Here is a 25569-nt window from a genome sequence, read left to right on the forward strand (position 1 = left end):
AAGACAATGAAGGATAGAATCAAGAATAAGCAACCTAAGAGTAGCCCTAGTTGGAAATAAAATGATGAAGAGCCAACAAAGATGGTTCAGCCATGTGCTACAAGAACCGTCTTCCAAAGACGGTTCTGTTAAGGAGGGCAACTTTAATTAACATTGAAAGGCTTAAAAGGAGAATGTGGGGAAGACCAAGGTCTGAATAAAGGTATGAGCAAGCTTATCGGCTGGGCCCAGAAACAATCAGATATGGGGTGAACTGGACCATATATGACCTGTATTGGACGATATGGATCCATACAACCGATTTTTTTTTTCCCTTTGCCCGAAAGATCTTGAAAAAATTATTGGAAAATAGGAAACAATGTAAAACATCAAAATCTTTTTTCTTTTTCTTTTTTGTATTTTTTTTTTTTTGAAGGATAACCAAATTTCATTGAAAAGGAGGAAAAAGAAACAAAGAGAGAAAAACAACAAACGGAAACAAGAGAAAAAGGAGAGGAAACCAAAAAGCGGCGGTCCGCTGAGAAGGCAGACCACACTAGGCTTGCAAACAAAACAGATCGGAACCCTTAATCTTCGAATCTACCGCAACCCATTCAATCAGCAGCCGCTTAGCGCTAGCGATGGAGTTGTTAGTAGAGTTGGACAGTTGTTAGTAGAGTTGGACAGGTTGCGGAAACAACGATTATTTCTCTTGTCCAAGGAGACCCCAAACCACGCCGACAGCATACTACTAACCAAATCAGGATTGCTCCAGCTTATCTTGAAACAGCACAAGAATTCCGCCCAGATGGAGGAGATGAAAGAACAGTGGAGAAGAAGATGATCAATTGATTCCTCCATATTCATGCAGCAGCAGCAGACGTTAACCAGCGGCATTCCCCTTTTCTGAAGGTTGTCAACTGTGAGAATTTTTTTCAGAACCACCAGCCAGCCGAACATCCTGATATTTGGAGGGGCGCCACATTTCCAAATGGGAGGTGCAACAGCAGTAGAATTACCATTATCGGCTGCCAGCTTCCAATAAAAGGATCTCACCGTGAACACACCTGATTTATCCCATTTCCAAGACATTCAGTTGGCGTCAATTGGGTGAAGCTTGACCGAGTGGAGAGCGGACAACAGATTAATGAACTCAGTCTCCTCCCAGTCGAACAGATGCCGCCTGCAGACCACGTTCCAAACTGTCACCCCACCAGCATCAGAACCGCATCTGTTTAGCGTAATATCTTTACACTGAGCTAAACGGAAGATATTAGGGTAGACTTCTTTGAGGTGCCGATCACCTAACCAAGTGTCCAACCAGAAACGGATGCGATTACCCTTACCAGGGATAAATTCAATCACATTCAACACCTGCTTTTGCATGACTAGAACTCCTTTCCACAGGGCCGAAACCTTATAAGTGGAGGATGACTTTGACCACCAGCCCCCCTAAGTAGTGCCATATTTATTCTTGATCACCTGATTCCAAAGGGTACCATCTTCACACCCGAGCCTCCAAATCCATTTCCCTAAGAGGGCTGAATTCATGATCTTGAGGTCCTTAATTCCCCCCCCCCCCCCTTTGAAAACTACAACACACCTGCTTCCATTTGACTAGGTGAAACTTACCGGTCTCAGACTTTCCAGTCCACAGAAACTCACATCTCAGTCTATCCACTGCCTTCATAATACTAGCAGGACATCTGAAGATGGACATGAGGTGCACAGGCAGATTCGAGAGAGTCGCCTTAATGAGGGTAAGCCGACCACCACGAGAGAGAAAACGACATTTCCATTTGGCAAGATAAGATTCAAACTGCCCAATCACTTTATCCCAAGCGGATTTCGGGGGCATCCCAATACATAGGGGCAGACTTACAAAAGAAGAAGGGAGGTTCGCCATCATATAGCCCAGTTTGGCGGCAAATTTTGTCAGCTCCTTCACCTCCAAATTGACCCCAAACAGCTTAGACTTGGCCATGTTCACTTTCAATCCCGAAACCGCTTCAAAACAACGAAGAGCCACATGCAAGTTATCCACAAAAACCAGATCGGCCTCACAAAACACCAACGTATCATCTGCATATTGGATATGCAAAATTGAAGTTTCCATTCCTCTGATTGTAATACCTTGAAAGAGACCCGCCGCTTCACCTTTGGATAATAATCTAGAGAGGGCCTCTCAAACATAATGGGTCTCCCTGGCGAAGCCCCCTCGAGCTCTTGAAGAAGCCCTTAGGAGATCCGTTCAGGAGGATTGAGAAATGAGCCGAACTAATACACTCCCATCCACTGGATCCATTTAATACCAAAACCCATCCTCTTCAACAAATATAGCAGAAAATCTCAATTAACGTGATCATAAGCCTTTTCAATGTCAAGCTTACAGATAAGAAACTTGGATCCGGATTTGTGAGCAGAATGAAGACATTCATTGGCGATGAGCGCCCCATCCACGATCTGCCTGCCTGGAATGAAAGCACACTGATTTCCAGAGATAAGCTTCCCAATAATCGAATTGAGTCTGGTGGCTAACACCTTCGCTAGAATTTTATACGGCCCGCCAAGAAGGCTGATGGGTCTGAAATCCTTCAGAGCGGCTGCGCCTTGGGATTTAGGAATAAGAGTAATGAATGAGGCCCCTAGCCCCTTTGATAATCTGCCCCTGCGATGGAATTCGTTGAAGAAGTCCCACAGATCTCCTTTGAGAGAGTCCCAGAAATTATGAAAGAAGGAGATGGGAAAACCGTCAGGGCACGAGGCCCTATCCCCACCAAGAGAAACCACAGCCTGCCAAATTTCGTCCATAGTGAATGGATTTTCCAGAGATTTTGATTCAGCAGCAGAAATAGAGGGGAAGTGAAGATTGTCGAGAGTCGGCCTGCTGACTCCCTCATCATGGAATTGGGCTTGGAAGAAATTGACCGCCTCTTCCGCAATTTTGTCCTTATCTTCTATCCGAATTCCCTCAATCACCATGCTATTGATTCTGTTCCATCTTGCGTTCATACTTGGAACGACATGAAAGAATTTTGAGTTGTAGTCCCCTTCCTTTAGCCATCTAACCCTGGATCTCTGCCTCCACTGCATTTCTTTATCCAGAGCTCTAGCTAAGATCGCTTGAATTAAGTGAATTCGTTTGTGAAGGAAATCTGAAGGCATATAACCCAATTGAGCTTTAGTATCAAGAGTTTGTAAATCTTCCAGTAGGGCATCCGACTCTGAATCCCTCTTACAGAGGACGGACTGATTCCAAATCTTGAGCTTCTCTTTCAACATCTTCAACTTGCATGTTAATCTATAACCAGCAAATCCTTCCACCTTGAAACCGTCCCACCATTCGGCTATCATCTGCGAGAAACCATTGATTCTATACCACGAATTTTCAAATCTAAACGGTTTAGGGCCCCAATTTTGATCGTCCACTGGGAGGAGCAATAGGCAATGATCAGAAGTAGTTCTGGGAAGCGCAAATTGACCCACTGAGGGAAAATAGTCCAGCCAATCTGGGGAGATGAGGATTCTGTCCAATCTACAGAAAATCGGGTCCATTCTGCCATTAGTCCAAGTATATCTAGCACCATTGAGATGAAGATCCATCAGCTGTAGGTCATTAATCCAAGCTGAAAAAGCCTGCATAGCAGAGGTTAGTTTACGGCCATGAGATTTCTCCTCAATTGATCTGACAACATTGAAGTCACCAACAAAGCAACACGGCCCCGAAAACTTCTGCCTGGACCCACTGAGCTCTTCCCAAAATTCCTGTCTACAGGCGTCCACCGATGGGCCATACACCGAACAGATAAGGCACCAGAACTGAGAGGTCTTATCTTGAAGAATGACCGAAACAGAATAATTCCCGACCCAGCTGTCCACTTGTTGCCATAGAGCTAATCTCCACGCCACCAGAATTCCCCCTGCTGAACCCACTGCCTCCAGCAACACCCAACTAGCATCAGCAGATTTCCACAACGACCGCATAAGCCGACTATCGATCTGTTGAATCTTCGTTTCCTGAAAACAAATAACATCAGGATTTCTCCTCCCGCAAGCCTCCTTAATGAGACTTCGCTTCTGTTTTGATCTCACTCCCCTCACATTCCACGAGAAGATTTTCATTGAGGAACTTCACTGCCCCGAGGAACCAGAGGTGCGACATCCGTCACTCTGCTGACTTGTAGAGCAGGTCGCTCGGCAAGGCGCCGCAATTCCCTGTTACTGCATGACTTTGAGAGACGTCTTCTGGGAGACCTCAGATCTGCGATTGGTCTCCCGCGAGACTCCACGCAATGAAACAAAGAAATAAAATCCTCCGGACAGTCGCCAAAAGACAAGCCCAGCGCTCTTCCCACATGACTGATGGCATTTCTCACCCATTTTTTCTTCTGGATAGAGTCAGCAAGCTTCGCCTGTGTCCCATCCTCGATAAGATTGTGGTCCAATGTACCTGCTTTAACGGGCGACCAACCAGTTCGAATTTGTAAAGGTTTAGCTTTCAAAATGTCATCCTCGCACCTATCTTGAAACAGAGGTAGTAAGTCTTGGTCTGATAGAGCATCCCCTCCCGAGACCGAGGAGGGGGGGATGGATGAAGGCGAATCGGGGCCATCCGAAGCCCACGAGACATGATCAAATTCTCTGGCCATAATCAAATCCCGATTCAAAATGTCCCGTCTCGTGTTCCGACACGAAGGAGATTCCGAGCTGGTCGCTTTCAAGAGCATCAATGGGGACGGAAAAACCGGGACGGGAATAAGGCTCCTACCCATAATTGGGTCAGGCTGGGGTGGACTATTAAGGTTTAGGGATCTCCGACGAGAAGAATCCGACAAACCTATTCCAGCCACCTCGTCAAAAGCTTCAGCTACCATCCCCAAACTGATAACAGTTTCTGGAGATGACTCCCTTCCCGCTCCAATATCTGTCCCATGCCCCTTTAATTTCGCTGCGAAGATAGCCATTCCCGCTCCCGCTCCCATCTAACATAAGTTACCATCCAGTGTCCATGTGGACGGCCCAAATGCTTTTGGGGCCCTAACGCAGACACGCGTCGTGATTGCAGAGTGCCCTTTGTTTTTCTCAGCGTGAGGTGACAAAAGCTGAAGAGAAATATTGCGATCACGTGTATCACACGCGGGGCGTAGCCACGCGTCACGTACCTCGAACGCCGAAGGGTCGCCAATGCTCTCTGCCAGAGTTTGTAGCGGCTGGATGCAATTAATACGCTCGCGTGTCTCGCACGCCAGCGACCCATGCACAGAGACACGTATCGACTCCGTAGGAAAGGAAGACACATGTTCCGAGCCACCTATCACCCTTTCCAAACGCGTCGGCTCCGCACGAGAGATCGAACCAATCACCTCGCCACATGTAGACTCCACACGTGAGAGAGATACACTCGCAGCGTGATTTGGGTGATAGCTCTCTACTGATGTGCCTGTACCTTGCAGGTTACGTTTAGGACGCTGAATCGACGCATGCGTAGCAACGTTCTCCCGTTGGAAGCCAGCTGTAAGATCAGGATCCCGTGCTCCAGCGGAGTAGGAGGCTTTCCGCTACACCTGCATGCCTGCTGCCATTATCGGCGGAGAGGAATACGATCCCTCCTTCAGCTTCCAGACGTCACCCCACCTCGGGTGGAGTTCCTCCCTTGTCTCCCTGAGCGCCAGGAGTTCCACCACTCGTCCATCCACAAAAACCTTTAGATGAGCCGGCAGCAACTCCCCTTTTCGCCTACTAATTTTGGCGCAGATAACTCCCAATTCCTCCCCCATCTTCGTCTTCTAATCCAGCTCTATCAGGGTTCCGATTTTAGAGATGGCTGTAGTAAAAAAGTCTTCGTACCATAACTCGAGAGGGACCCCCCAAATAAGAATCCAGAACTCTTCCAAACTGAAGGAAGAAAAAGCATTCCACATTTGAATTTTGACAATCAAATCTTCAGGATGCAAAACACCAACCATAACGAGGAGCTCCGGATTAACATCTGGGCGGACTTTGATCCATAGATCGTTGTACCCGATAGGTTTTATGGAATAGGTGTCTGGGTTAAGGCCGCAACAATCCGTGATCCAGTTTTTAACCTGCGTTAATGAAGCTCCTTCTCTGGTGGTCGCTACCACAGTATTTTGCAATGTTGTTTTAGACTGAGCGAACCTGTCCTTGCTAATGCATATCAACATCGGGTCGAGAGGCTCCGAGATCACAGGGGAATCGGGATTGAAGTGTTGAGTACCTTTTTGTCGTGGAGTCGTGTATACTGAATCAGTGTGAATTGTAGAATCCGCTGCCACCAGTTGTAATAATGCATCTTTGAAAGATTGCCTGAGGTAGACGGATTGTTGTGGCCGGTTTTCCGAAGAATTGCAGATGTGAACCCATCGGAGCCCCTCTTTGAGATCACATGCGAATCACCTATTTTCTTCTGCGGTAGCCTGTCCGGACCGAAACGAGCCCTTTGAACTAACATCGCTTTTCCGGCAAATTTTTCACCATGGAGCATTTGAACTGCTCTTCCCAGCTCCTCTTCGGAGATCATCTGGACCAAGGCGAAGCCTCTGTAGGCCCCGGATACCCTGTCTCTAGGTAGAAGGATATCCATCACTACTCCTGCGCGACCGAATATTCTTTCGAAGTTAAGCGGCGCCCAACCCTGTGGGTACCCTTTGACAAAAAGCGTTGGATATGACACATAAGCTATTCTCTTCCTGGTCGGCACCTTCCCTTTCAGGGATTTCGAACTGATCATCTGCCATTGTTGATAATGATCGTTGTTCTGCACTATCTCCCCTACCTCTGTCGGTTTGCCTAGTTCGTCATCTGGTTCATCGTCTGCTATCATTCCCTTTCCGGAATTTCTTATTCTATAAGGCCCAGATGGTTGCAATGATAAGATGTCCCACATACATGAATTAGAAGCACACGTACTTGTGAACGGTCTCCTTGAACTTCTCCTCATCGAGGAACTATAAGATCAAGAAAACAAGCTCTCTACTGAGAGAAGACATGGCGTTGTATCACTCTAGATTCTCCGTGTCAACGTCCTTGAAGAAGATAGAGAGAGAGAGAGAGAGAGAGAGAGAAAAGGCGACAGAAGAAGAGAAGGAAAGGAGAGCTTTCTCTCTCTTTCCTTTCTGAGAAGGGAAAAAAAAATCTAAAATCTTGTTGGAATACCTTGAATCTAAAATCTTGCCCAAGAGCACTCTGCTTTAAAAAGGCGGAGGGATTGTTTGGTAGAATCAAAAGTCATGAGGAACTCTGCAACCTAATGGTATATCAGATTGTTCTTTGAGAAGAATGATGTTTATCGGCTTGACCTGCTGAAAGTCAACCAATTACGCCCTAACAGAACACAAATCAAGCATGATTTGGCAGATTATGGTCCACTTCACTGAAATAAAAAAGAGAAGATGAAAATAAGTGATGCTTTACCCCTTTGTCCAGATTTTCCCCAAAATCTTCCATTTTGCTTTGATACATCGAGTCCACTCAAATCCTGCGTCTTGATTACCAAAATAGGCCTAGATCTAGTCTAAAATAATTTTCTAAGCTTCCTCTAGGGTTGAAATGAAGAAAAAAGTGAAAAAATAATAATAATAATAAGAGAAGAAAAAAGGAAAAAAGAAAAAAGAAAAAAAGAGGAGGGCCTTTATGGATGTATCAGTCGTATCATCCATGTATCGATTGTTTATATTGGTGCCAATACAGCCCCCCCTTTTTTTCCAGTAACCGGTACACCCCCGTATCATGTAATGGTGGGGGTCGATATTGTTACAACAAGACCGTATTAGCCGTATGGTAACCGTTTTCTAAAACCATGGGAAGACCTAAAACCACATAGCTTGAGCTAGTAAGAAAGAAATGAAGGCTCAATGGTAAAGCCAACCATAAAATAGTGGGACAAGGTTAAAATGATGATTGATTAATGACTGTTGTTGACTTAAATGGTCTTTTTATTGCCTTGGCATTTGTCAGTTGTAGGCCAGAAGCAACCATGTCAAGTTCAAAAGACTTCTCTAAGAATAGAAGCAGCTTCTCCTCAAGGAAATATTGCCAAGAACCACAACATTTCATGTCAAAGATGCACGTTGTTTGAAATAGAATCTATTTTTTTCTTCTTTTTTGAGAGTGAAAGTTAATAACACCAACCAAATCAACCTGCAGTAACCCTACTTCTCAGTTACTTGTGAAATAAACTTCAATCGAAGTAGCTTCTATGGAGACTCCAATTTTCTGAACCATGCTAATGTAAGAAATTTTGGTTTAGCCACACATTCCAAATTCTACCAAATTTATGCTGTTGAAACTTAAGAGTAGGAAAAAAGAAAAATCTCCAACCATCAAAGTCCAAATCACCTTGAGCAGATAAAATGCTAACTAAGAAAAAGATGAGTTGGCCACTTCAGAAATCAAATGTAGGGACTTAGCAAGTGGTTATGGAGCTATAGGACAAATTTTGTTCATGGAAATGCTCATCGGTAGGTAGGGGAAAGCACCAGGGCTGGACAGTTTTCCCTTGGCTTTCTTCAAGAGTTTTGGGGTGGTGCTGGGAGGTGATATGGTGCGGTTTATTAAAGAATTCTTCAAAAGTGGTTAGCTTCAAAATTGGGTAACTCATTCATCGCCATCATCCAAAGAAGGATAAAGCAAAGAGTTTAATAGATTTTAGACCCATTAGCTTGTTAAGAAATCCCTACAAAATTCTCACCAAGATTCTAGCTACCAGATATCGAGTAAAGGGCTCCTCTTTATATAGAAACCCCGGTCTATGGAAGGCTATAGAAAGGGTGGTGGAGAGTTTTAAGAAGGGGGTGAGAACTCCGCAATCAGGAATGGAGAAAGGTTGCTTTTCTGGGAAGACATTTGGCTAGACAAGATAGCGTTGGATGTCAAAGCAATTGTGGCGGGTTGCTTCTCGCCTCTCGGATATGATATTGTGTGGTCTCCTGCTTGTAGAAGAAATCTTTTTGATGAGTTAAAGAAATTCTCAAGGGCTTCGGTGAAGCTTCATAGGTTTTACTTGTCTCCTGGGGAGAAAGACTCTTTGGTGTCAAGCCTAGAGAAGTCAGGCAAGTTCTCTATCCAGTCTCATATCAGAGGGTGCAGTTTTGAGGTAGTGCCCATTGGCTTTTGTAAGTAGCTATGGCACTCCTCCAAAGATGGCGGCTTTTGCATGGTTAGTGAGTAGGAATCGAGTACTTACTATTGACAATCTTCAAAAGAGGTCGATGTCCATTCCCAATATGTATTCCTTGTGCCTAAGCGATGGAGAATCGGTAAACTACTTATCTATTCATTGCCCGCTTGCTAGGTCCATTTAGGAGGGCTTTTAGGGGGGTGTTCAATATCTCTTGGGTGATACCAAGGAACATCGAGGATTTATTTCTTGCTTGGCACGGTGGTAGATTCTGGAGAGATGGAAAGAAGCTTTGGAAGCTTTCCTTGTTGGCCTTTTTGTGGTCCATTTGGGGAGAAAGAAACAATCGATGCTTTAGGGACAGGAGTAGTTTGTTTTCGTTATTATTAGGGTGGGCTAAGACCTATGTAAAAGAGTGAGCTTCTGATATGAATATCCTTGCAGATTGTTTTTTTTTTTTAATTGTTTGGGGCTCCTTTTGTATCGTTTATGCTTGCAGTGATTTTAATAAATAAATAAATAAATAAAAATCATTGTGTTTCAAAAAAAAAAATCAGTAGGTGGTGGGCTCAATGAATTGATGTAACAAAAGAGAGCTCGAAAATTGTTTTCTCAGGAAATTCAAGTCAGAAACTGCTTAAAAACAAGCATATTCTTCCACCAGCATGTTTATGTGTAAACCATCCTTCACGAAAAAATGCCTTCAATTTTCCTATAATCTGAAAAAATCAAGATACGGACACATGATAAATAATAAAACAAAGGACCTGAAATTTATGAATGCTACAATGATTAAAGGCAATGGTAGCTAAATTATAGCATTCAACATTACTACAGTGGAAAGAATTTCATCCCCCCCACCCAACATACCTTGTATAAACACGTCTGAAATAAGTAACTGCTGTAGCTACTACCCTGAAAGATGAACCACTAAATTAGGAATAAATAAATAAACAATGCAGTTCACAGCAATGATACAATAAAGATATAACAGATAACAAAGAAAACATACTGAATCAAGTTATGTATATGAATCTAAAGACCTTTTTGTTTTTGGGTAAGCTGGCTTAAACCAGAGACCTCAATGTTCAACACCCTACCAGTGAATCCAAAAGTTCCGGTACCTATGTCAGAATCTAAACATTCTGACATATGTACCAGAATTTTCACATATAGATCAGTAGTGTTGATTTTGGGCCTGTTTGGATGTGCAGACAATCAAATCAGCCACTTTAGCAGAACAGATCAGTAGTGTTATTGCCCACGGGTGTGCTATAGCAGGGCATATGTCATGTTTAAAGGACCGAGATTTGGGTGGCAATTTTGTAATGTTAAAGTTGCTACAAGCTTCCTACTGTTACCCTGGCCAAAGAGATCAGAGGCTAGGACGTTTGCCATTGTATTGGGGGAGTGTAATTCTTGAATGGTGTGGGCACATTTTCTTTCTTGAATGATGACTTATTTCTCAAGTGAATGGGAGACTGTAATTCTCGGATGGTGTGGGCACACTTTCTTTCTTGAATGAACTTTTTTTTTTTAAAGGATAACTTCATTAAAGAAAAGAGCAGAAGAAGAGAAGGCGCAAGGGAAGGTGCTGAGATAGCAGCAAAGCCTAGCCCCCTGAGAAAAGCAAATCTACATCCTTAAGCCCCAGAACAATTCCCCCCCATTCGAAAATCAGATTTTTAGTGCGGGAGCAGACTGATTGGGCTGACTTCTCGTTGTCATTAAAACACCTCTCATTTCTTTCCTCCCATATAGACCACCAGATGGCTAGGATAGAGAGCCACCAGATGCGAGTTTTAGTTTTGTCAATCTTAATTCCATGCCAAGCCGAAAGGAGGTTGCAAGCTAAAGATGGAGAGCACCAGTGCATGTCGAAGTGGCGGAAAAATTCAGCCCAGATTTGCGAGGCGTAGGAGCAGTGGATGAGGAGATGATCGACGGATTCCTCTTCTTTCGTGCAACATAAACAGATGTTAACTAATTGCATGCCCCTCTTCTTAAGATTATCCACAGTCAGAATTCTATTTTTTCCTACAAGCCAAGCAAAGCAAATAAATTTGGGAGGGGCCGCATATTTCCATATGAAAGATGCATTAGAAGCCGCTGAAGTAGGAGAGGTGCATAACCGAGCGTAGAACGATCTAACTGAGAACATCCCATTTTTTTCCGAAGGCCATACCAGCTTATCAGGGATGTTGATGACTGGGACTGCTTTGGAGATGAGAGATAGCAGGTCGCCGAACTCAGAGATTTCCCAATCATGAAGGTTTCTCACACATTTGATGTCCCAAACAACGTTTTCGTTCGTGAAGGAGAAACTGTTAGCCACAAAAAAGTTTTTGCACAGAGATAGCCGGTATAAGCTTGGAAATTGATACATCAGAGGAGTGTCATGGACCCAGCAGTCTTCCCAGAATCAAATGGCACAGCCATTACCTAATTCGAAGGAGATGTTTTTGAGGAAATCTTTTTTGGTGCTCAGGATGCCCTTCCAAAGGGGAGAAGCCCTATAGACTGTTGAATCTTTAGTCCACCAACCACCTGGGGAACAACCATATTTGCCTTTGATCAAAGAGTTCCAGAGAGAGCCACTTTCGGTACCCAATCTCCACAGCCATTTGCCCAGAAGGGCTTTTTTCATAATCTTCAGATTTTTTACGCTAGCTCCCCCTTCTTGAAAGTGTTTGCAAACTTCCTGCCAGTCAAGTAAATGGAATTTTCTCTGATTTTCCTGACCACACCACAAAAAGTCACGTCTCAACTTGTCAATATTATATGACACCGACACAGGGCATTTATAAAGAGACATGAAATAAGTAGGGAGATTAGATAAAGCGGCTTTAATGAGAGTCAGACAGCCCCCTATCAACAAGTATCAGCACTTCCATCTCACAAGAAGTTTCTGAAATTTGACCAAAATTTTGTCCCACATAGAAGTCGGAGAGGTTCCTGCAGCGAGGGGCAGACCCACAAAATAAGAAGGAAGAGTGGCGGATTTGCATCGTATGAGATCTGCATATTTGATTATCTCTGCATCGGAGAGATTCACTCCATATAATTTTGACTTAGCCAAGTTGATCCTCAATCCGGAAGCCGCCTTAAAGCATCGCAGAGTGGTGTGAATGAACTTATTTCTCAAGTTAAGAAAAGAAAAGAAAAGGGAAAACAATACAGCCTCATGAGGAAAACAAGGTTCTGATAGTGATTAATCCTCTCGCCACTCAGTTCATTGCAAGAGAATCTGCAATCCCATTCACCTCCCTCGCAACATTTGAAACGATTACATTTGAAAGGACAAATTTGAAATAATTACATTTAAAAGGAGAGCTAGATATCTAATCTGGTGTGGGCATGTTTTCACTTGAATAGAGTATTGAAGTTCCCATGCATTCTGGTCAGTTCTTCCTCTGTAACGGAGTTGACATATCTTTTTCTATTATAACACATGGAATGGTGCAAGCATCCGGGCAATCAATTTTCATCCGGATGGAGCCAAATTTCCATCTGTCCAAAGACAAGGTCTGACTTCTGCTCCTATCTTCTCATACGCTCTTGGACTGCATCAGAGATTTTTTCCCTGTTTCTTTAAAGAGTCATACACTATATTATATTTTATTATATGAGTTTTGATAAGCCCACACACATGTACAAAGCACCTTATGTAAATGCCACATGTGCCACCATGGCACATAGGTATGATATCCAACCTATCCATCAAAGGGTGCCACTATGTAGATGCCCTGGCCAAGAATCAGGTTGGTTAACTAGTCAGGTGGCCCACAATTTATGAAACAAATGTATGGCTAAGAAGAACTTGGCCAAAGTTTTCTAACGCATCCACGTTTTTCTTTCTTTTTTAATTTCTAATTCATCCACTTGTTCCTAAAATCACTGCCCACCTGCTAAGTGGGGCAGCTTTATTTTTGGGAACATAAATGGCCAGACTCACCTAATGGATGCTTTAGACACTGAATCTGTCTGAAATGCTGGCACATCTGTTGGTGTGCCAATGGCATGCCTTGCACACGCATGTGGGCTTAGCAAATCTCATGTTATATTAATGATAGGAAAGGACCCTCAAGGACTTTAAGAAACTTGACACCCTAGGGGGGCGCCTAACCCCTGGAAGTAAATCCTCTCTAACTTCTAGTCGATGTGTCGTGCTCCTCCCCCCGAGCTCTATAAACTCCCTGCGACCTTGATGAAAATGGTCACCCTCTCGATCAACTATCGTAATTGCAATTGTCGGGAACCCCGACCCTCGATCGGTCTTTAGAATCTCGAGCCCTCTCACAATCTCTGGAGACAACCCCTGCAATCTCTAGAATTTCTCTCACTCCTTCAATTGACTCTCATCTTGTTTGTAAAATGAGATTATGAAAGAAAGAATAAAAAAAAAATCTATCTACTTTTAAAAAGTAATTATTTTATTTCATAATTATGTATGCATGTATGGATGGATGTATGATATATGTGTGGAGCAAGATGCCAAAACTATCAACCACCTCTTCATCTTTTGCCCCTTTACCTCCAAGGTGCGGGAGCATGTTATTGCTGAATTTGATGGATCGTGGGTTATGCCTTCCTCGGTTACAGACCTTCTCTGGGCATGGCACAGGGGAGTGGGAGGGAAGCACAACCGCTCTTCTTGGCTCTTGACATTACCAGCTGTATGGTGGGTTGTTCGCGGCGAGAGAAACAGAAGATGCTTCGAAAATTCCTCTAAATCCATTGAGGTGATTGTTGAGTCTGTCAAATCATTTGTTTCTGAATGGGTCCTCAACTGTCCTAAGCATTTGTAACTTGGGTGCCTTTTGGGCAGATTTTTGGTTTTCTCCCTTCTGTATTCTTTTCCTGTTTTTGCTTTGGCAAGCAGACCTTCAATAAAATCCCCATTACTCTTCAAAAAATCGTATTGTATTTTTTTTTAAAACCGAATCGTTCCTGAATACTAACAGTGCATCATAATCTCATTTCATGTTCTTACAAGTTCTTATTTCCAGCAGAAGCATATAATGCATTTTAACCTAAATCAGCAGAGAAAAGATGCATCCTTAACTCCGTATATGCACCAACATAACTAATTGAACAGACAAGAGACAACAAAATTTGCAGGTTTTCACACGACTGTTTTTTTATGGATGCCAAAATAAATAGATATACACTGTTGTGGAAGCAAATCACATATCTTGCTACAGGCAAACAAGGATCACACATCAAATGATTATCTCATAATCACATAAAGAATGGTTGCATTTTAAGTACACAGACAGTAGTAAAAGCAATACTGAGAGAAAGTCAAACCTTTGCCTCACTTTAACATGAAAAGCCAGTTTCGAAATATCTGGAATGGTTTTTTGAAGTTAGTAGATGGACCAAAGAGGTGCGTCTGTTGGACAAGACTGCCTGTATTATTTAAGAGTACACACAAGAAAATATCTATGTATATGAAGAATGCATGAGGAGCATCATTTCTAAAAGATCTGATCCCCTCCATGAATAAAAGAAAAATCATGAAGAATTGTCATGTCATAAATCAACAGACCAAGGCTGCCTTTGGATGCACATGTGAATCAAATTGCATACAGTTGGTAAACAACTGCCTGAATTGTAAGGATGTTTCCAAGTATTCATAATGAGGAAGGGGCCTTCACATTGCAGTCACTCCTAACAAGTCCAACTTAAAAGTAACGCATTAGTGGCTAATGCATGGGCATTTTCACACTGGGCTCAAGTGGGATGGCATGTGGGATGCAAGGGGACACTCGGAGTGGGCAGCCCATGTGAGGTAGGTGGCTTATATGAGGCGGAACCCATGTGATGTGGGGCCCACAATGGGGTTTCAGCCGAGGACTTGACCCATGGGATTTGGGACCTGGGTTATGAGATAAAATGATTGATTCACCACGATCTATCAGTTCGAGCTTTTAGAGCAAGTGGTTAATTGTCTCGCATCAAAATAGTATCAGAGCGGGAGATCTCGTGTTCGAGACTCCTCACCGAGGCTGATTAATGCAGGGGCATTTTCACACCGGGCTCGAGTGGGGCGGCCTGTGGGATGCAGGGGCACACTCGAGGCGGACTGCTTTTGTGATATGTGTGCTTTCTCAAGGAAAACAAAAAGGAAAAATGGATTGTTCCCACTAGCATGCATCATCATCCATAACCATCAATGTCATAGAGATTGTAATGGCTAACGTGCTCTTTTACTTATTTTTTATTTTTATTATTTTTATTTTTTTGAAAGATAAATATGGTTTTTTTTTTCAGCTCACTCATATTTAAACTGCATTGAACAGGTGATCACAATCCAACTAGTGGTTTGCTATTTTTCATTGGGATTTTTTATGGATGTCTTTTCATTGGGATGTTTCTTTTTCGCTTGCAGATAATTTACTGCATTGCATAGAATCTTCAAGTATTCAGATCTTGAAACTGAATTAAAGAAAAGTATCCATCGAATATGAAAAATGCTTGTCAAAAAAATTGTTGCTTGGCCTATTCCGATTCGTCGAAATATAATGAGGAAACGTTAGTTCCACAAAAATGGTGTTTCTGGGTTTTTTTTTTTTTTTTTTTTGTTTTGTAAATTCCTTGGAAATGTCATTTCCATTTCCTGAAAATGACCTACTTTGTTTCCTTGTACCATTGCACCACACGTGCAAGTATGCCGTCACCACCTTCAAGTGCCCCACATGTGCCAATGTGCCACATGTGCTACAGTCCAAATTAAAGCACCATACATGTTCCAATGTGCCACGTGGAGAACAATAACAACCACCCATCTTCAAGTGTGTCAACATGCCATATGTGCAACATGTGCCATCCGCATCTTCAAGCACCCTATGTGTGCAAATGTACCACATGTGCTATTGTGCCACATGTGTCATTGTGCCACATGTGCCATGTGCTACCATCCATCTTCATGTGCTGCACACATGTCACATGTATCAACATGCAACATGTACTACATGTGCCACCATCAATCTTCAAGCATCCCACATGTGCCATTGTTTCAAGCACCCTATGTGTGCAAATGTACCACATGTGCTATTGTGCCACATGTGTCATTGTGCCACATGTGCCATGTGCTACCATCCATCTTCATGTGCTGCACACATGTCACATGTATCAACATGCAACATGTACTACATGTGCCACCATCAATCTTCAAGCATCCCACATGTGCCATTGTTTCATGTGTGACAATGTGACACGTGCATAATCCATCTTCAGTGCACACTTGTGCTGCCTTCTTCGAGTAATTTTTTCATGAAAATTACTTTTTTGTTCCAAACAATAGAGTTGGAAATAAAGAAAAACTTTTCAAGAAAAACTTGTTGAAAAACAACCAAGGGAAGTGGCTTTTCATTTTTCATTGTTTTCTAAAAATGACATTTCCCAAAAAACACCCTTTTCCTCAAAATTAGAAAATAAAAAATAAAAATAAAAAAATCCCATCAATGCAAACAGGCCCTTGGGCAATATTTACTAACCAAAAAACCCATTTTTCTTTTCAATTGAAAATCCACAAATTTGAAGAATAATGCTAAGCCACGATCACCATAAAAGGCAAAAAAAAAATAGCAATAAAATAAAAAAATTGTATTGTTACGATGCCGAGAAACAAAGGAAAGCAAGAGTAGAGAAAGAAGGGAGATTGTGGTAAAGGAAGCAGAGGGGAGGGGAGTCCAAGTAGGAATATTGCACAAGGGAGTGAGGGGGTTTAGGGCGATAGTAGACCCTGGGGCGAGAGAAGGTGTAAGGGAAAGAGGGACGGGATGGGGAAGTAGATAACGGAAGAGCGGGAGGGGAGGTACAACATGAGGGAGAAGAGAAGGGAGGGTGGACGGAAGTGAGGAGACAGAAACGGGTGACGAAGGGTAGGGAAGGTGTTACCGGAGCTCCTAACATTGTTCGTAGTGGGGTTTCTTGAAGGATGGCTCCCAATTAATTTTTCTAGATTTTCAGAAGGGCAAGGCAAGTAGTAGAGGTGATCGTTCCTTGAGTCTGGAAGACCTCAACCCCTCAGGGGTTTGCCTTCGTATGTATGAACTTGGAGGAAGAGACAACGACGGTGATAAAGTTGCAACATTGGGAAAGTTTTAGTAGGAAGAAACATCAAGTTCAAAAGGCCCAGTTTAGCCTTAAGGTTAGAGAAGAAGATAGGACAGTGAGTAGTAAGAAGAATGAAGGTAGAGGGGTGAAGTGGGAGTTAGACAGGAATCAAGGAGAACAAAAATGAGGGAAGAGAGCCAATGCAGGGCAGTGTTTTAAATAGCGTGTACGTATAGTGTAGGTTTTGGCCCTCTATATCGTGTAGAATAAGCTATACGATACTTAATATTTTTTAATTAAAATAATAGAAAATTGTGATAAAATTTACAAAATGTATAATTCCTTCGAGTTCTTAACTACGAATTTGGATCATCAACCACATATTTCCATGCAAAATCTCTCTCTCTTTTGCCTTCAGGCATCTCTAAGTGTGACCTCTTTTTTATTGAAACGTCACAAATTCATGATATGGACTACAATTTTGGATGGTCCGAAGTGCTCTATCCATGATATGGACTAGAATTTGAATGGTCTAGATTGATCTAATGTAGTGCCACGTGTGATGGGGATGAGTCACCACCATTTTAAAATAGGTGTTGAACTAACATAGAAGAAACACTTCAAAAAAGGACATTTCAGGTAGTGTACACTACCTACAGACTACAGTGCACGCGACATGTAGCGTAAGCTACATGCCCTATAGCTTACACGGTTAATACATTACATGCACATGCTACGTAGCATTTTAGCTACGCTACGAGCGCTACTAAAACACTATGCAAAGGAGTAAGTTCAAAGTCCTTTAAGGACACTGGCTAGGGAAAGAATACAGCAGAAGATGTAGGAGGAAGCGGTGATTGACAAAAAATCCAAACAGAAGTTTCAGGGGGAGAAAGGTACAGAGGTGAAGTGGATATGTAAGGAGACTACCAGCGATGAACAAGTGGTCTAAATTAGGCCATAAGTGATAGAGAAGGCCTGGGACTCTCTACAGTGGTTGATGGTTGCAGAAACGTCTGAAGAAGCCACTATTCAGCAGCTAAATTTTCAATTGGAAGAGTGTTGTGGGCTAGACGAGGATGACTTCACTATCAAGCCGATATAGACAAATAAGGTTTGGATATCTATGAAAGCAGGACTATGTCCGGATCAAGTGACGGTGACAGGAGCTTTGTTCAAAGAAGGGCCAGTGAGAAAGATAAGGAGATGTGGAGAATTCCTTTTACGAGCAGGAGGAGATTTGGTTTCTTATATAGGGGTTTCCATTAGAATTACGGTTTCGGGAAGTTTTCCTGGAGATTGGGGCATGATTGGGTGAAGCGGGGACGATTGATGTTGTAAGGGAAGATAGCGAGAAGCTTGGGGGGGTGGCTCGGGTATGTGTGAAGAAGAAGAGGGCAATGGCAGATCCTAGATCAGTTAAGGTTGTGATTCGGGAAGAGATTTTAGAACTAGGGGGGTTCCAGATTGATGAGGAGAGGTATGGATCAGAAGGGGTAATGGCGGTCTAGCAAGAAGGAGCTATCAGAGATAGGGGTTGGAAGATGGAGTACAATCTCAATGTTCCTACAGAAAATCGAAATGAGAGTTTGACACATGGAGCTCTCCAATTGGTGGAAGGGGTGGGAGGGGAGAGGGGGAACGGGATGCAAGCATGTGGTGCAGAGGGTGTGGTGGGTGCGTGAAAGCAAGATACTCTTGCTCCAAACTACAACTGGGCGTCAGTTTAAACACCGAACCTAGGTCTGGGGGGGCATGTACCCCAGGTGTTGGCTGCTTCTGAGAGGCTCATATCCTGGCTCGAGTGATGTGGCAGCGGGAGGACTGAGACAGAGTCATTTCGACAGACCAAGCCATCATCAAAGCCCTCCTCTCGAGGGCGAGCTTTTATGATGGCAGCAGTGATGTTGAATGTGTTAACGCATGGCAGGTAGAGTTTTGAGAGGAGGTTGGGGAGGCAACACATGGTGGTGATAGGGCCCACTTTCTACTTGCACTCGTCTTATCTCCAACATGTGAGACAGAGGAGAATTTGCCGGCACATGTGCTTAAATCTCGCATGTCAGGATCCTCTCAACCTTTTATATATCAAGGGCGGGAAGAGCTTCGACTATTGAAGGCTCCTGAGATAGTTAAGACTCAGAGGGAGGAGTTCGTGGCGGATTTCAGGCATGGGAGATGCATGTAACTATTTCCAATTAGTTGTGCTAGCACCCTAGTGGAGCTCGGGAGCGAGGAGGAAGATTTCAAGTATTGACGATCAGATGGACAGTGACACTCTCAAAAAGCTAACAAAGGGTGGTGGATTTGGTCATCAAGAGGAAATGGGGACTGTGGAAAGGGTCTGGGCTGGAGCTAGGGAATCTGATATTGGTTGATCATGCTATGGAGAAGGCGTTGATTATTACTTCTCTTCAGGCTACTCTTACAGACGAATTTCGTGTTATTGGATAGGTTATATTGGGATGGCAACAGAGGCTCGAATCGTAATCCAAGGGGTGGTAACTTATCAAAAGATAAACTACGACGGTCTAAGGATGAGCTCAAAAGGGTTAGTAGCTTACTGGGATTATCCTTTGGGGCTCGAGATGAGGACGCTTGTGCGCGATTCTAGTTCGTGCAAGGTAGAGGAGAGACGGTAGGACCTTCCACTGCTAAAGGCCAGGAAATCTCCTAGAGGTAGGAGAAAAGTTCTTAGTTTAGAATGTACGATCAATTATGACTTCGCAGGTAAGTCTGGTAGATGAAAGAGGGTTAGAAGGGGCAAGATCATTAAACAATGATAGTTTTATCTTGGAATGTCAGGGGTTTGGGTTGTAAGCTCAAAAGAAACCAGGTGAGGAAAGCGTGAAAAAAGGGAAAAGCGGATGTTATAACATTGCAGGAAACCAAACTTCAGACCATGGACAGAGGCATTTTGGATTTTACATGGGGGGTAAAGAATAACGAGTAGCTCGCGGTGAATGTTATAGAATCTGCGCAGGGGGGAGCATTGTTGTGGCTTGGAATACAAGGGTCTAGAAGGAGGATAGTTTTGTTGACATTTTTTGTCTGTTGTGCTACGGGATATGGTTTATTGATGGCGGTGAGTGTTCTCCGCAATTTACAATCCATGTGTTCTTGGGCAATGCAAGCAGTTTTGGTTGGAACTGAACAACATCAGGCAGCAACGGAATTTTCCGTAGTGTGTCGAGGGGATTTCAACATAGCTAGATTCTCTTATGAAAAATCTAATGGGGGCATATAACTCGAAGTATGAAAGGATTTACATAATGGGTGGATCAACATGAGATGGTGAACTTACCATTGTAGGGCACTAAATACACTTGGTCCAATGGGCAAGAAGATCATATTCTATCGTAGCTGGATAGATTTTTGGTGTCTGCGGATTGGCTTGAAAAGTTCCCTCTTGCAAGCCAACAAGGCCTGCCGAAACCTATTTCAAATCACCATCCTATTGTTTTTAGAGATTTAGGAGGAAGATTGAGGCCCGAAGTCATTCATATTTGAGTTAGCCTGGATGGAGATAGATGGGTTTGATTGGTTGATAAAGGACTTGTGTGCTTCTTTTTCAGTCGACAGTTTCTCCAGTTTCTCCAATTTCTGATTATCTCATAACCTTGAACTGTTGAAGGAAAAAATAAATTGTTGGAAAAAAAAGTCTTTGGTGTTAAGGAGGTAAAGTTTGATACTATGTTAAAGGAGATGCATGAATTGGACATCAAAGATGAGGTTGATCAGTTAGTAGCTGAAGAGCTCGAAAAGAGAACAACTTTAGCCTCGACAGATGCTAGTCATATCAAACTAGAGGAAATTAGATGGAGGCAAATATCTAGAGCTTTATGCCTTAAAGAAGGGGATAAGAAAAGAATACATGTTTCTTCCACAATATAGCTAACACAAGGGCTCGAACATCGAATAAGGGGCAAATTTCCGATTTGATTGTGCTATTCTATAAGGGACCTATTGTCTCAGGAACAATGGAAAAGACCACGGCTGGATAATTTGGAATTCCCTCAATTGTCAAGCGAGGTGGTAACTTCCCTTGATATTCCTATTTCTGAGGAAGTGGTTAAAGTTTTTTGGGGTTCAATATGCAGAAAGATGGCCCCAAGCCCAAATGATTTCCAATAATGTTTTTCCAAAAATTTTAGCAACTGATCAAAAGGTATATGATGGACTTCATTTCTGAATTTCATGATCATGGTCTCCTTTCAAATGACCTCAGGGCATCTTTCATACTCTTATCCTTGAAGTAGAAGGTGTGGATTTGGTAAAAGATTTCAGGCCCATTAGTCTAATCAGGGGTCCATATAAAATTGTTGCAAAATCTTGGCTCTTAGGTTTCGAGGAGTGCTTTCACATATTGTATCTGAGAATTAGGTGGCCTTTGTAGCATGGAGACAGATTCTGGATGGCGCCTCAGTCACTCGTGAATGTATCGACTCCAAGAATCGAAAAAGGAAATACGAGGTAGTTTGCAAGCTTGACATTGATAAAGCTTATGATCATGTTGATTAGGAGCTTCCGAACTACATGCTCAGGAGGTTAAGTTGCGGTAAGAATTGGAGGGATTGGATTTAGGCTTGTGTGGAATCGGCAACCTTTTCCATTTTGGTAAATGGGTCACGGAAGGGTTTCTTCAAGGCTTCCAGGGGTATTAGGCAAGGTGATCCTCTATCCCCTTATTTGTTCCTTGTGGTTGGAAATGGAGAAGTGTTGAGTAAGATGCTTCATAAAGGGGAGGAGATTGGTTTAATTAGAGGATTTTCATATTAGTCATCTTCAATATGCATATGATACCCTTTTATGTTGCAATGCAAATGTGGGCTCAGTAGATAACCTTCGGAAAATCATTGTGCGCTTCAAATTTCAATCTTTAAAAATAATAATAATAATAAAATAAAATAATCATTGTGTGCTTCAGATTTCAATCTTTAAAATAAATAATCATTTTGTGCTTTGAAGCATTTTCAAGTTTAGTATTAATGTCACCAAGAGTGAAATGCTTGGAGTCCACATAGATAGTGAGGAGCTATCACAGTTACCTGTTGTATTCAGATGTAAAAAAAGGGGGGCCTTTTTGTTGACTTATTTAGGTTTGCCCCTATGCATTGGAAAGCCGGCTAAGCACTTGTAGGATAGGTTATTGAGAAGATTGAGAGGAAGCTCTTGAGTTGGATGCACCATTATTTGTCTTTGGAAGGCTGCTCAACTCTTACTAAAGATGTCTTTTCTAATATGATAATGTACTTTATGTTGTTATTTAAATGTCTTAGGTCAATTTTGGAAAAACTGAGAAGAGATTTCATGTGGCAAGAGAGGGCAAAGGAGAAAAGGAAGAAAAGGAAGTTTCATCTCTTCAAGGGGAAGATGTTTTCTAAAGGCGAAGCGGGTTGAAGGGATCTGGGAACTATAAATATGGCGCTCCTTGGAAAGCGACTATGGAGATTTGCCTTCAAAAAGGGAGGGCCATGCAAATACGGTGTGCAGGAGGGTGGATGGGGAGTTAAAGAGTTCATCTTTATATCGTGCCCCTAGTCTTTGGAAAGTGGTTACATTGGTTGAGTATTTGATTAGCAAAGGGATTTCCTTCTATCCGAGGGTAAGAGATTGAGTTCATTTTTGGGGGGGATGTGTGGTGCGAAGATCGGACACCTCAAGAAGCTTCCCCAAAGTGCCCATATCGCTTTGAATAAGTTTATCTCCGCAGATAGCTGCTACTCAATATGTGGTGGTTCTGTGGTGTGGTCTCTCCCTTGCCATAAGGATATGACGGACGAGGAGATTATGGAGCCGTTGAATCATTTGAAGAATGTGGTCCCCTCAGTTCAAGAAGAGGACTCGATGGTTTGGCATGTTCATAGCTCGGGCCGCTTTTCCGTTAATTCTTTGTACAATATGATATGTGGATCGCCCTACATTCATTCATATCGGTTTCATACATGGTTTTATGGAGCCCCTTCAAGGGTGGCAGCTTTCGTTTGGTTAGAGTGAGAAGAATGAGAGTGCTAACTGCCACTAATTTACAAAAAAAAAAAAAAGATCCCTTGTGCTTTCTAACATTTGTTTGATGTGTATGGGAGATGCAGAGTCAATTGACCTTCATTCAATGCACATTTGCTCAAAAAGTGTGGGACCACTTCCTGGATGCTTTTTATATTGCTTGGGAGATACAAAAGCCTGTTGCGGAGCTTTTGCGGGCTTGGCATGGAGGAGGGATGCAGAAAGTTGGGAAAGTTGAGTGGTGATTGCTTATTTTGGTGATTTTTTGGTTCATAAGGGGGGATCATGTTAGGCGTTGTTTCCAGAGTAGAAGCTCTTTGCTTCAAGAGTTCATTAGGAAAATTAAAAGTAGCATATTAGGATGGCCTTCTTATGTACATGCGGCTAAATCTGCAAATCTCTCCTCTTTTTTTAAGGTGTAGAGTTGAGATGTATTATTTGGTGCCTTTTGCGTACTCCTAATAAATTCCGTTCCCTCTGAAAAAATAATAAATAAAATAAAATTTGAAAATCCATACAAAAACCATTATTGTACGAAGCCCATCGTTCTGTTCTGCCAAAAAATCGCAAATTTCTAGAATTAGATCATTCCGTTTTCAACAAAACGTGATATCCCAACATTTGAAAGGCCCGGATCATTAAAAAAAACATAACTATATAGAAACATAACTTTCTTTTTTCACCCCAAAAAAAACGTATAATTATGGTATACTACCTTCGTAAAAACTAACATTAGAAAACATAAAAGAAATTATCAAATTTGACAAAACCCAAATGAGAAAATGCAAATTTTGGAGAACCCCAGATCAGGAAAACCATTATAACAAAAACCCATCTTTAATTTCGACCGAAAAGTCAATAGTAGCATAAAACTACACGCCTTTGTGAAAGAAGAAAAATCCAAAAAAAAAAAAAAACAAAAACAAAAAAGACAAATTACATCTCTCTTTTCAGATGAAAATTCATTAAATTGTAGAATCATAGCATACGGCATCATCAAAATAGAGAAAAAAATCCCAAAATTTGAAAATTCCCGATTAGGAAAACCATACTATTGCAGAGCCCATCCTTCTTTTCAACTGACGAAACAAATTGTATCGGAGAAAAAAATATATCCTAAATTTAGAAAACGGAGATCGAAGAATCCATAATTTTAAAAATAAAAAATAATAAAATAATTTTTTAAAAAAAAAGAGGTAAAGATCTATTTATGACATAAAATCGAAAGGACGAAGGGATGAGAGATTACAAGAGGTCATGTGACTCTTGATGAACTTGAATTCTTCTAGAGTAAGGCCTTTCTCTTTGTCGGGAGAATGCAGAACGTCCACCTCTTCCTGGTCTAGAAGCTGTTTGCTGTATTCATTTAAACAATCGTCAGAAGAAATTTAAGAGAAGAGTTGTAAAGTGTGTATGTAGAGAGAGAGAGAGAGAGAGAGAGAGAGAGAGACAGAGAGAGAGATGAAATACAAGTGAGAAGATGTCCAGAAATTGGCGGCCATTGCTCTGCGAAACGAGAGAGAGAGGGGGAGAGAGAGAGAGAGAGAGATCAGAGCACCGTACCATATGACATATCACGGAACGGACGCGGATTGCGTCCCATCCCCGCCCGTCTCTAGCCCCGAACGGGCGGTTCTGTGGGTGGGCCCACCGTGATGTATCCGTTTATCCATGCCGTCCATCTATTTTCAGAGATTATTCTAAGGCATGAGCCAAAAAATAAGGCAGATCCAACGCTTAAGTAGACTACACAAAATAATAAGCTTCGTTGCTTTAAATGCACCGAGCATTAAATACCAATTACATTAAATGCAAGGGTCATCTTTAGTGTTGTAGACTTGAGCTTTGGATCTTATTCATTTCTGTGCGCAATGCTTAAAATTACATAAAACAAGGAATGTACGGCGTGAATAAACAGATACATCAGAGTGGGCCCACCTACAGAACCAGGAACAGGGGAACGGATTGGCTACTCCCCCTGACACCAGCCCCGTGGCTGGTGGTCGGTGCTCTGTGGGCCCCAGCATGATGTATGTGTTTCATCCTTTCCGTTTATCCATTTTTACGGATCATTTTATGGTTTGATCCCAAAAATGAGAGGTGTATAAATCTCAGGTGGACCACACCACATGAAAACAATATTAATTGGACATCCATTATTAAAATCCTCCTAAGGCCCAATGTACTGTTTATTTGACATCCAATTGGTTGATTAGGTCATACAGCCCCAGATGAAGCGAAAAAACAAAAATCAGCTTGATCCAAAACTTTTATGGCCGCAAAATGTTTTTTAAAGGTGGACGCTCATTCAACACTGTTTCCTGTAATGTGGCCCACTTAAGATTGGGATATAACTCATTTTTTTTCTCAGATCTTAAAAT

General features: G+C 42.3%; 1 protein-coding gene across 2 annotated transcripts in view; it reads right to left on the reverse strand.

Moving 5' to 3' along the window:
* LOC131239604 (cyclin-C1-1-like) overlaps nt 1-24734 on the reverse strand; it is a 51162-nt gene extending 26428 nt beyond the window's left edge. For both annotated transcript variants that reach the window (XM_058237382.1, XM_058237381.1), the window contains exons 1-4: nt 24659-24734; nt 24438-24544; nt 14429-14468; nt 9989-10033 (exon numbers count right to left, since the gene is read on the reverse strand). In XM_058237382.1, coding sequence (XP_058093365.1) covers nt 9989-10033; nt 14429-14468; nt 24438-24544; nt 24659-24690 — 224 coding nt within the window. In that variant the 5' untranslated portion in view covers nt 24691-24734. The remainder of the gene's footprint in view (nt 1-9988; nt 10034-14428; nt 14469-24437; nt 24545-24658) is intronic.
* Between the last annotated feature and the right edge of the window lie 835 nt (nt 24735-25569).

Source organism: Magnolia sinica, chromosome 3 (assembly GCF_029962835.1).
Source record: "Magnolia sinica isolate HGM2019 chromosome 3, MsV1, whole genome shotgun sequence".
Taxonomy (NCBI): domain Eukaryota; kingdom Viridiplantae; phylum Streptophyta; class Magnoliopsida; order Magnoliales; family Magnoliaceae; genus Magnolia; species Magnolia sinica.